Genomic DNA, 11,090 nt, shown 5'->3' with positions numbered 1-11,090 from the left:
GCAGACAAGCGAATGGGAAGTGAAGAAGTGGAAAGAGTAAGTGTAGACTCCTCTTTCTAGAAATTTGGTGAATAAGGGAAGGTTAGTTTTCAAGCCATAGCTGAGGAGGCTCCATGGAAAAGAGAAGGAATTTTTTTTTTTTTTTTTAATGGGAGAGACTTCAGCATGTTTATGGGCTCTAAGGAAAGCCCAGCAGACAGAAACAATGGAATGAAGTCCTCAGAAGAGATAAAAGCAACGGGATCAATAGCACTGGCAGAATTCCCCAAGTCTCTACAGTTAATAGGTGGCAAAGTTACTTATGATTGGTAGGGAAGACATGATTCATCACCACATTTTAAAGATAGAAAAATGAAGCCCACAGTGGGAAGAGAATTGCCTCAAACTATACAGCCTGGGACTTCATAGAAGAGATCTGACCCCACCCCTGGCCACATGACTTTCTATCCCAGAAGACTCCCTCTGTGTCAGTGTAGAGCCTTGGCCACCCCTGCAGAAACCTAGGAAATGTTGGATGTCTGAGTCCCAGAGAGGAGAATGTAGGGAGGGTCATAGGGCACATTCTGGGAAGGGGTGGCTGTCCGGAGAGGGACTGGGGAGGAGAGGACAGAGCTGGGAGGAGAGCAAAGGCATCTCCACCCAGGCAGCAGCTGCGTGCAAATATGTTACAACTTGTCAAAGGGGCAGAAATAGATGCAGTCCAGTGAATGGAGGGGGTAGCGGCATGCTAGGGCTTCTGAACCCACAGAGAGGGCAGATTTGGGGGGGTGGGAGGGAGTAGCAGGGAAGGGGACAGCCAGGGGGGCAAATCCAGAGGTGAGTATGACAAATATATGCCAAGCAGTTCTAAGTAGGTGGAAATGGGTCCAGAGAACCATCTGGTTACCTTTCAGTGAGGTTAAACCTGATAGCCGAAGTGGAGATGGGAAAAGGACAAAGTATCACTAGGAAATCTACTGTCTCTGATCCTGTGAGTCTACTCTTCAGGGCTAAACCTGGTTCAGACAAAACAGTCCTCCTACCCTGATTCCATGAGCACTTCCTCCAGATGCACATGCTAAGTCAGGAAAAAAAAAAAAAAAAGGCATCCTAACCAGTCAGTCCGGCATCTTGGTTTACAGATGGGGAAATTGAGAACCAGAGAGGAGTCAGGACAGCAACACGAACTGCCTTATCCAGGGCTCCTTCTTCTACTTTCCCTCCACATCCTGATAGTATTTGTCCTAACCAGGAGCTGAAGGCTGGAAGGCCCTGTTCCCATAGGAACATAGGATTCTTGTAAGAAATCCCCACCCGCATTTCCAAAGGCCCCACCAGAGCCAGGTCCCCAGCTCACACTGCTGAGCCCAGCGTTGGTTATTTTTAAAACCAGCTCTCTGCTTTGTCTCCACCAAACACCTCCCCTTGACCCTCACCCACTCTCCTCCAACCCAACCCCTTCCACCTCCAGGTCTGCATCTTCCCATACCCTAAAGCCAGAAATTCTTGAAGAATGATCCTGGCTCTGAGCATCACATTCCAGGCAGGGACGGGATTTCCCAGTGGTCATCCGATGCTCAGTCCTCCATGGAAACAATGTGTGGCTGCAGAGGCCTGGTGGAGGGGGGACCCTCCCCTCCTCTTCACATCTCAATCCTGGCATCTGCCTCCAAATCTCCCATCTCAATCCCTCAGGCCTCTGCCCGGCACCTCCAGCCCACTCTCTCTCACACCTCTCCTGTATCTTCTTTTCCTCTCTCCAGCAGTACCTCTCCTGATGCCTCTCTAAACCCTCCATTCAAACTCTCCAACCCCTCACTGTCTGCCTACTTGTGACCCCAGACCCACCGGGAAATATCTACTCACTTGCTGCTTACTACTTACACTTCCTCACCTGCCAGCCGCAGGGAGGGAGGAGGCTCCGGGATTCAGAACAGGCACTCTTCACACTTCTGACATTCATCCTCTGTACCTTTGGGCAAGTCACTTCCCTTCTCTGGCCTCCATTTCCCCATGTGTGGAGGAAGAAGGTAGACTAGTGGATTCTAGACTGCTTTGCAGCTCTGACATTCTGTGATTCTGTGATCTGTTCTCATTCTGCTGCAAAGCTACTGCCCCACAAATAATCAGTGCTGATTTGCATGTAATTTTTATGCATCTATGTCCTACTGAAATGCATATGCATTTGCCACCCCCCACCCCCCCCACCTCATCCTATCCGGCCTAGGAAAATATATGGTGGGGCCTGTTTGGAGTAGCCAGAGGCCCCCACCCTTCCAGACCCTTCTCCTTCTTGCTCCTCTATTCCCAAGCACATGAGACCCCAGAATGGAAAATTTGCTTTGATTTTAGCCAAGTACTATGCAGCCCAGGTCAGCCCACCTGCAACATCAGCAGGGACTAGAAGATGCTGAAGGCCAGAGAGCTGTGACTGGGTGTGCAGCAGAAGGGGTAGTAAGGAGCAAGGAGCAGGTGAAGGGGATTTCTGAGCATTTTGAAATCCAGCTGCTACCATGCAAATGACATCAGCCCAGCATGCAAACAGACAGAATCAAGTTGAGACAGTCAGGGAGGGGGAGCCAACAGTGTGGCCCTGGAGCCCCAGTAGGGGATAAGGGCTTCCTCTGGAGGGCGCAGGACTGCTGGAGGAGGAGGCTACAGTCAGGGCAGGGGGCCCTGTGTGCCCAAGCCAGCAGGGATGGGGATTAGGGCCGGACGCCCTGCTGTCAGGTTGGAGCTGATGGATCACCACTGGTGGCGGAGCACAAAGGCTGTTCTGTGCTTGGCACCAATGTGTTCCCATCCATCAGAGGGCAGCTTGTGGGGGTGCGGGGGGGAAGAGGACCAAGCCTCTAAATGAGGCGTCTCCACAGCTTGGCTCTGAGAGAAGAACAAGATAGGTAAAGGGCCAATCCCCCCCATCAGGGTATGGAGAGGTCAAAGACACCTGGGTCACTCTATCAGCTCAGTCCTAGGAGGGTCTGTGTCCCATAGCTGGCCTTTGACATGGTCCCCATGTTGCTGTAGTCAGACATACACAAACACACGCACAGACAGGGATTCACAGAAACCAGGCACACAAGGTCACCCTAACCTCCCGGCTCTGCCCTCATGTTTGGTCAGAGGCAAATATCATCCAGACAGAAGGCCAAAAGCATGCCCGACAGAGCTTCTGCAGGCAAGCGTGGAGTCTAGGCACTGCTCCTGCCCCAGGTCAGGTCCCAGTCGGGGAACTGACACAGAGTGGGTTCTCAGTAAATGTGTGTTGAGCAGATGGAATGAATGAATAAACTCCTTCTCTGGATTACATCAGCACTTTCTCTAGCCTGCTCTTTCTACCTTGGTTAGATGACTTTGTGAACTCATTCTCCTTACGCATCAGTGAACATACCGAAGGCAGAGAGGGCATGTCTTAGTAACCCAAGCACCTGGCACAAAGTGCTGAATGCACGGTACTTGACTGAAAAAAAAAAATGAATGAATGAATAAACACACCCAGGGTGGAGCCAGGTTTTCCCTCCTCCATTCCTGCTGCTGTGGTCCCCTGCAAGGCACTCAGAAGTAGAAGAGAAGACAAAGCAAGAAAAGGGAATAACATTTACCAGGAGTATCCATGTGCCAAGTACATTATCATTTAATACAATCATTCCCCTATTGCGTGCATACTCACCATCCTTTGCTAGTCTGAAACATGCGCTCTCTCCCAGTTGAATTCATCCTCCTGCCTCTGAGGGGGTTGTTCAGACCTTCATCATCTCATTCCTGGATGACCATCACGCTGTTCTGTGTGGTCTTGCCTCAGGTCTCAAGTCCTTCCCTGCCCAGTTGGGCCTCCTCCCCTCTGTGCAAGTTTGTCTCCAATCACCCCCTTACCTGGACCCCAAGCTCCATACAAACCAGCCTACCCAAAGACCCCTTCCCCTGCTCCTCTCTCCTCATCCGAATCCTACCAGTTCTCCAAGAGCTGGCCCAGTATGCTCCCCAAGCCTTTTGCAGAGCCCCAGCCTTCAGCGATTTTGCCATCCCAAAAATTCCCGAAACACTTTTGAAGAATCTACTGGTTTGCAATTGATCAGAGCCCCCATGTTTGCTGTGGAATCATCACAGCTCTTCCTTGTCTTCGAATCCAGCTTTCACATGTCAGCCCATGCTCACCAACTAGATAGTAAGGTTTGGAAATCACCATAGAGCAAGCCAGCTCTGCCTCCATTTTAGAGGAAGAAGACACATTATTTAGAGGTAAGTCGCACTGGATCCTGGAATAACAAAAGATGCAAATATGGGGGTTCCTATAGTGGCTTCAACATGACTTCTTTTCTCAGGGCTCAGAGGATTGGAGTGTAAACTGAGGCATTTTTTTTCTTTTTTCTTTGTTTGGCAGGGGATGTGTTGGAAACAGAGACTCTTCTTCACCCCAGCTTGTCAGGGGAAAGTAAAGTTTAGAACCCACACAGTACCTATGTTGCTAATTTCTTTTTTTTTTTTTTTTTTTTTTTTTTTTGAGGCAGAGTCTTGCTCTGTCGCCCAGACTGGAGTGCAGCGGCGCGATCTCGGCTCACTGTAACCTCTGCCTTCTGAGTTCAAGCAATTCCCTGCCTCAGCCTCCCGAGTAGCTGGGATTACAGGTGCCCACCACCATGTCCGGCTAATTTTTGTATTTTTAGTAGAGACGAGATTTCACCGTCTTGGCCAGGCTGGTCTTGAACTCCTGACCTCGTGATGCACCCAGTCTCGGCCTCCCACACTGCTGGGATTACAGGTATGAGCCACCACACCCAGACTATGCTGCTAATTTCTACCACGCTGGTAAGGCCAAGAACAGAATTAAGACCTCACTGTTCTCCCTCAACATGCTTAGGGCTCTTTTATTGTTCAGCTATGTTCCCTCCTTCCCCCGTTTCCTATCCCAAAAGGACATCAGAATTCTCCTGGCTCCCTGCTGTGAATAATGAGAGGGAGGAACACTGGTTCTTCACATGCTGCACAGATCTCACCTCCCCTGTAATCTCCCCTGAGTCCCCAGCAGGGTTCCCCTTCCTCTCATTGTCCTTGCCACTGGCTTGAACTTGTCATTTTGATCTGTCATAGGATGAGGAGCAGGACAGATCAGACTTGGTCTATGGGGCCTAAGGGAAAAAGCTGGGAACAAAGGGTAAAAGATAGAGGGAGAATATTGCAGCTCAAAGCTGCACATCAATGGAACAGGCTGTCTCCTGACGTGAGCAGAAGCTGAACAGTGGTTGCCTGGGAGAAGATTCGGTCATCAGGGGCTAGGTAGAAAGAGGTGACCACCATTGTCTACCAGATGGTAAGGTCGAGGGCAGGGACCCTGTCTGGGGTGTCCCTATAATCCCCAGCCCTAAGACTGAGCCTTGTTCACTGCTGGTGTCTGAGGTCTGCCCACTGCATTGGAAGGAATTTGTCCTCTCAGACCCTGAGGTACCTACTGAGAGGTGACCGTGGCCTGAGAGGCCTGAAGATTATACAGTCCCTGCTCCACCTGACATTTGAGACCTGCATGATACATGTAAAATTGATGGCTCAGACGAAGAGGCAGAACAACCAAGCCTGATGGCCAAGGAAAGAGGAGATTTAAACTGAGTTTGAAGGGCTCTGTTTTTTCTCCTTTTTCACCTCCATCCACAGTAATGAGTCAGGAAAATTCTGGTGCTGGAAAAAGAGTTGAGGAGGTAACATAGAAGGACAGATCAATGGTCCGGAGTGAGACAGGGAGGAGACAGGGAGCTTAGTACATCTTGACCTTGAGGCTCTGGGGAAGGTGGCACGTGTAAGCTGTAAATTCTAATCTCTGCTCTGACTACGGCCGCTGTATTAAAGAGAAAATTTCTCTTAACCCCTGCCAAGAAAACCAAAACCCAAATAACTTCTCTTGCCTCAATTTACCCCCCGTCACATGAGACCTAAGAGAACATACAGGTCAGAGCTGCTTGGGAACCCCAAAAGTGGAATCTATTAGCTGCTCTGAGTCTTGATCCCTTTTATCCCTGGATACTGAGTGCCCATGAATGCCCAGAATCTGAAGCAGTCCCATTCTTTTGGGAGGGAGGTCTTTAAGAGTCTCATTGACTGATGTAGTGTGGTTAAGGTGCTGTCAGGAAGCAGGGAGATGGATAAGTTGGCTCTTAAGGCCTCTTCCAGCCTAAGCCTACCCTTCCTTGTTCCCTCCTCCCCCTACACCCACCAGCTTCTTGGGGACTAGCAAGGAGAGAGCAGGCAGGCCGCCCAGCTAGGAGTAATTGAAAGGAGCAGATGAGAGGGGAATGTGTCCTCCCCCAATGCCCCTGCCCCACAGGGGCTGCTGAGAAATGAAAACTAATCAAATTACACCCGACGGCCTCCCGACCCGTGCACAGGAGCCCGCCTGGGCCAGGGACAGGCTGGCTGGGTGGGGTGGGGGCCATGGGGGAGAGAGAAGGGGAATCACATCTAATCCACTGTAAACGTCTTGATGTGCAGCAACAGCTTAGAGGGGGCTCAGGTTTCTGTGGCGTTGGCTATATTTATCTCTGGTTCCATGCCAGCGGGAAGGGTTTAAATGGCACCCAGCAGTTGGCGTGAGGGGCTGCAGGAGCTTGGGGTCTGGTGGCAGGAACAAGCCTTTTCCGACCCCATGGAGCTGTATGAGACATCCCCCTACTTCTACCAGGAACCCCGCTTCTATGACGGGGAAAACTACCTGCCTGTTCACCTCCAGGGCTTTGAGCCACCAGGCTATGAGCGGACGGAGCTCACCCTGAGCCCCGAGGCCCCAGGGCCCCTCGAAGACAAGGGGCTGGGCACCCCCGAGCACTGTCCGGGCCAGTGCCTGCCGTGGGCGTGTAAGGTGTGTAAGAGGAAGTCGGTGTCCGTGGACCGGCGGCGGGCGGCCACACTGAGGGAGAAGCGCAGGCTCAAGAAGGTGAATGAGGCCTTCGAGGCCCTGAAGAGGAGCACCCTGCTCAACCCCAACCAGCGGCTGCCCAAGGTGGAGATCCTGCGCAGCGCCATTCAATACATCGAGCGCCTCCAGGCCCTGCTCAGCTCCCTCAACCAGGAGGAGCGTGACCTCCGCTACCGGGGCGGGGGCGGGCCCCAGCCGGGGGTAAGTGGCCATCCCATCCCCCTGCCCCAGGGGCAGGGGGCCAGAGGGAGGCACCTGGACAGCCTCAAGACCCCAAGAGGGGCTCAGAGGGTTGGAGCAGGTGCCAGACAGGGTCAAGGGGCTTCAGGAGCCCTTCCCTGGTCAGAGCTGGGCTATCCAGCTGACCTCCTGTGTCCTGTGTTCTTTCCAGACGAGATAGAGGCAGTGGGGAGGAAGTACAGAACGGGTGGGGGTGGGGAACAGGACTGAAGAAAGGATCAGGAGCAAGGCCACAGCCCAAGTGAAGGTGAAGATTAATCCCAGCACCTGAGTCAGAGCCTAAAAGGCCAGGCCAAGTTCACCAGAGAAGGCTGCTTTGCCCCCTGCCCCACCCCCATCCTGGGTGTGGCTGAGCAGAGAGAAAACCCACTCAGTCTCATTGGAACTCCAGCAGGCCTGCACAGAGTGACCTTCACTGGGCCAGAAAATCTGTCTCCATCACCCTTATCGCCAGAGTCAGGAGAACCAGGGACCTTTAACCTGGGGTCCTGTGAGGGCAGAACCACCACTCAGGATGGAAGCCAAGAAGGCCTGGAAGCAAGAAGGCCTGGAAGCAGGGGCTCTGAGGCGTGAGAGGAGCTAGTTACTAAGATTCTGGGGTTGGGGATGGCCTAGGCTGGAAGGCCACAGCCTGTGGCCCATCCTCCAACCCCACCACAGGTGCTTCTGCCCACTGGGACTAGGCAGAGAGACACATCGAAGAATGGCTGTGCCCCAACCTTGGGCCTTCGCCCTGTCTTGCAGGTGCCCAGCGAATGCAGCTCTCACAGCGCCTCCTGCAGTCCAGAGTGGGGCAGCGCACTGGAGTTCGGCGCCAACGCCGGGGGTAAGTGAGGCCTGACCCTGGTAACCTTGACTCCAATCCCTCAGTCCCTCCCTGGGCGAGGTTCGTCCCTCTTACCTTATTCCTTGCTCCGGTCCTCTTCCCTTGGGTCTCTCCAGGGACCTGCTGACTCCAGGACCCAAAGGGTGGGCTGGGAGGTTCTGTGTAGCCCTGCAGTCTTGACCAGCAAAGGAGTGATAGTGGCTCCTGCAGCTCCCCAGCTGATACCTGGTGGTTGACCTTCTCCACAGAGAGGACAATGTCCCTGCCCCAGGGGTCCCGGCGAAGTGCTGAGTCAGTGCTGCAAAACCGGGCCGAGCAAAGGGCAGGTCCAGTCTCTGGGGAGCTCCATCCTGCTCCAATTTGAGTGACTGCTTCCAAACCCTACCTCACTAGGGGAGTTCAGAGAAGAGGCGCATACACACGCATACACACACACACACACACACACACACACACACACACAGCATGGGGAAAGGTAGGGACTAGGGAGTAGAACTCCGGAGCTTTATCCCCCATCTGTCCTGGAAAACCTGTGTCACCCCAAGGGTCCCATCCTCTATTCTGGGCCTCAAGAACCCCCACTCCTCACCCAGGTACCACCTTCCCACCTCCCGTTACAGATCATCTGCTCACGGCTGACCCTACAGATGCCCACAACCTGCACTCCCTCACCTCCATCGTGGACAGCATCACAGTGGAAGATGTGTCTGTGGCCTTCCCAGATGAAACCATGCCCAACTGAGATTGTCTCCAAGCCAGGCATCCTTGCGAGCCCCCCAAGCTGACCACAGATGCCACTGCTTCTGTAGCAGGGGCCTCCTAAGCCAGGCTGCCCTGATGTTAGGAAGCCAGCTCTGGGGTGCCATAGGCCAGACTATCCCCTTCCTCATCCGTGTAAGGTTAACCCACCCCCCAGCAAGGTACTGGATGTCCTCATTCAGCTGCCTCCTTAGAGGAGAGGGCATCCCCTTTCCAGGAAGGTAAAGCAGGGGACCAGAGCGCCCCCTCGTGTATGCCCCAGTTCAGGGGGCAAACTCAGGAGTTTCCTTTTTATCATAACATGGCCTCTAATTCCACCCCCTAAGTGAAACGGTTTGAGAGACACAGACAGTGTCCTGACCTGGACAAGCTGTGCACGTCTCCTGTTCTGGTCTCTTCCCGATGCCAGTGGCTGGGCTGGGCCTGCCCTGAATTGAGAGAAAAGAAGGGGAGAGAAACAATCCTCTGTTCCCAAGTCCCTGGGGGGCCAAACTTTTGCAGTGAATATTGGGAACCTTCCAGTGGTTTTATGTTTTGTTTCGTTTTGTGTGTTGTTTGTAAAGCTGCCATCTGACCAAGGTCTCCTGTGCTGAAGTTGCCGGGGACAGGCAGGGAAAGGGGGTTGGGGGCTCTTGGGGGTGATTTCTTTTGTTAACTAAGCATCGTGTGGTTTTGCCATTGTTTTGTATTTTTTTTTTTTTTTTTGCTAACTTATTTGGATTTCCTTTTTTAAAAAATGAATAAAGACTGGTTGCCAGAAGAGTGTCGGTGATGATGCAGAGGGAGGGAAATGAGTGACAGCCTTGCCCCCTCCCACTGAGCAGTCCAGACACACCCTAGTGGGCGGGGCTCCACAGCGCTGAGGGCCTCATCTTGCTGGTGGTCACTAGGCACTGGGGACCCCTGCTCTTTTCACCACGACGAAGGAAGTCGAGCATGTCTAGACCTCAGTCTAGGTGGAGACCAGATTCCACAGACATCCTTGTGGGACACGGAGGACAACTGGCTATGACTATACTTCACAGCCACTGCTCACAGGCTGCTGTGCTCTGCGTCATGTCCCAACAGGTCCTCCGGTTTCAGTTAACTAAGCAACTCGTAAGCCCAGTGCTCAGCCCACAGCCAGGGTGCAGAGCTAGAAGTTGTGGTTTCCCTTCCCTAGTCCCCACCTCTGCCCTGGTGTCACAATACCAGGAGCCCTGTAGAGAAGTGGGAGGTGAGGAAGGCAGTGGGGTCAGACACTGTCATTTCCTTGCTGGCCAAATAGCATGGCCCCTCCCCATTCTCCTCCATTGCCTCCAGGCAGAAGGGGATTGTGGTTCCTGCTTGCAGCTCCCAGCATAAAGGAGATTCAGATTTAGCTCGGGGAGGGTAAAGGGGTCCACAAAGAACAATCGAAGAGAAGCTGGGTTCTCTTCATTTGGGGTGCTATTTTTCAAATATTAGCTTCCTGAGGGTAGAAGGTGGGTGGGAAATTGAGAACAGAGATTTTTGGTTAGACATTACACAAGGATTAACTGGGGAGTTAACAGGAGCTAGAATTCAAACGGAACATGGACATCTACTGAAAACGTTATTAATTCCAACAGCTAGGGGCTAAGTTCATCTGATTTACTGCAAATTATAAGTTTCAGAATCATTACCAAAGCAGGGATTCAGAGCATGGTACATTCCAGCCCTACTTAATTCTTTGGGGCCCTTGACAATGGACTTAACCCAGTGTTGCCTGAGGCTCTAGCGACCCCCCTGCACCCGCTCTGAGCTCAGCTGGGCCATCTCTCCCACACCCACCCTCCTGACCTTACTGCCGGAGAGGAAAGTTAACACTGTGCCCCCCGAGTTTCTTCAGAAACTCTGCCTAAGGAAAACAATCAGAAGCCTCTGGAGACTCACAGAACTCAGGTGAGGGTACAGAAGGAGGGTCTCCCCCACTGCCTGTTTGTCCCAAACCAGTCAGGCAGGGCTTATTGGGAATTCCAAATTGGCCTACTCTGCTCCCATTGGTGGGATTTTCTTCTTTTCAACTTGGTGTCACTGAGTTTAGTCTTTTCCCCCTTGTAGGGGCTGGAGAGGAAGACCAAGGTCATCTCCATGACTCTTAGCCCTGATTCACTGCCCTGGAGAATGAGGAGGGCAACTGGGCTGGCTGCAATGCCTTGGCTCTGGAATCTACATTCACTCCCTTATTACCCCCCAAAAATTCTCAGAACACATTCATGGAGGATCTTCTCCCCTCAAGTTCATTTCCTCTGCCTCTGGCACCTCCCACGCTCCTAGAGTGGAAACAACCCTGTCACCTGCAGCTGTGACCTGCCCATCCCTCACCCTCCTTCTTACTGGGATAAGAAGGGCTGGCCAAGGAAGGAACTCAGCTCTGCTGAAGGA

General features: G+C 52.7%; 1 protein-coding gene across 1 annotated transcript; it reads left to right on the top strand.

Annotated features, from left to right (window-relative positions):
- Window positions 1–6,539: 6,539 nt before the first annotated feature.
- On the top strand, window positions 6,540–9,465 carry MYOG (myogenin (myogenic factor 4)). Its single transcript, XM_011931794.1, has 3 exons — window positions 6,540–7,081; window positions 7,865–7,946; window positions 8,567–9,465. The coding sequence occupies exons 1-3, from the start codon at window positions 6,611–6,613 to the stop codon at window positions 8,686–8,688; spliced, it is 675 nt and encodes a 224-aa protein (XP_011787184.1). The 5' UTR covers window positions 6,540–6,610; the 3' UTR covers window positions 8,689–9,465.
- The last annotated feature ends 1,625 nt before the right edge of the window (window positions 9,466–11,090 follow it).

This window comes from Colobus angolensis, unplaced genomic scaffold, assembly GCF_000951035.1.
Source record: "Colobus angolensis palliatus isolate OR3802 unplaced genomic scaffold, Cang.pa_1.0 Scaffold91, whole genome shotgun sequence".
In the NCBI taxonomy this organism is placed as follows: Eukaryota; Metazoa; Chordata; class Mammalia; order Primates; family Cercopithecidae; genus Colobus; species Colobus angolensis.
This window is presented reverse-complemented; position numbering and strand designations above follow the sequence as displayed.

Coding starts and splice junctions, on each gene's coding strand:
- MYOG (XM_011931794.1), top strand. CDS start 6,611: ATGGAGCTGTATGAGACATCCCCCTACTTCTACCAGGAACCCCGCTTC. Junction 7,082..7,864: donor GGGGCGGGCCCCAGCCGGGG/GTAAGTGGCCAT, acceptor CCTGTCTTGCAG/GTGCCCAGCGAATGCAGCTC. Junction 7,947..8,566: donor GTTCGGCGCCAACGCCGGGG/GTAAGTGAGGCC, acceptor CTCCCGTTACAG/ATCATCTGCTCACGGCTGAC.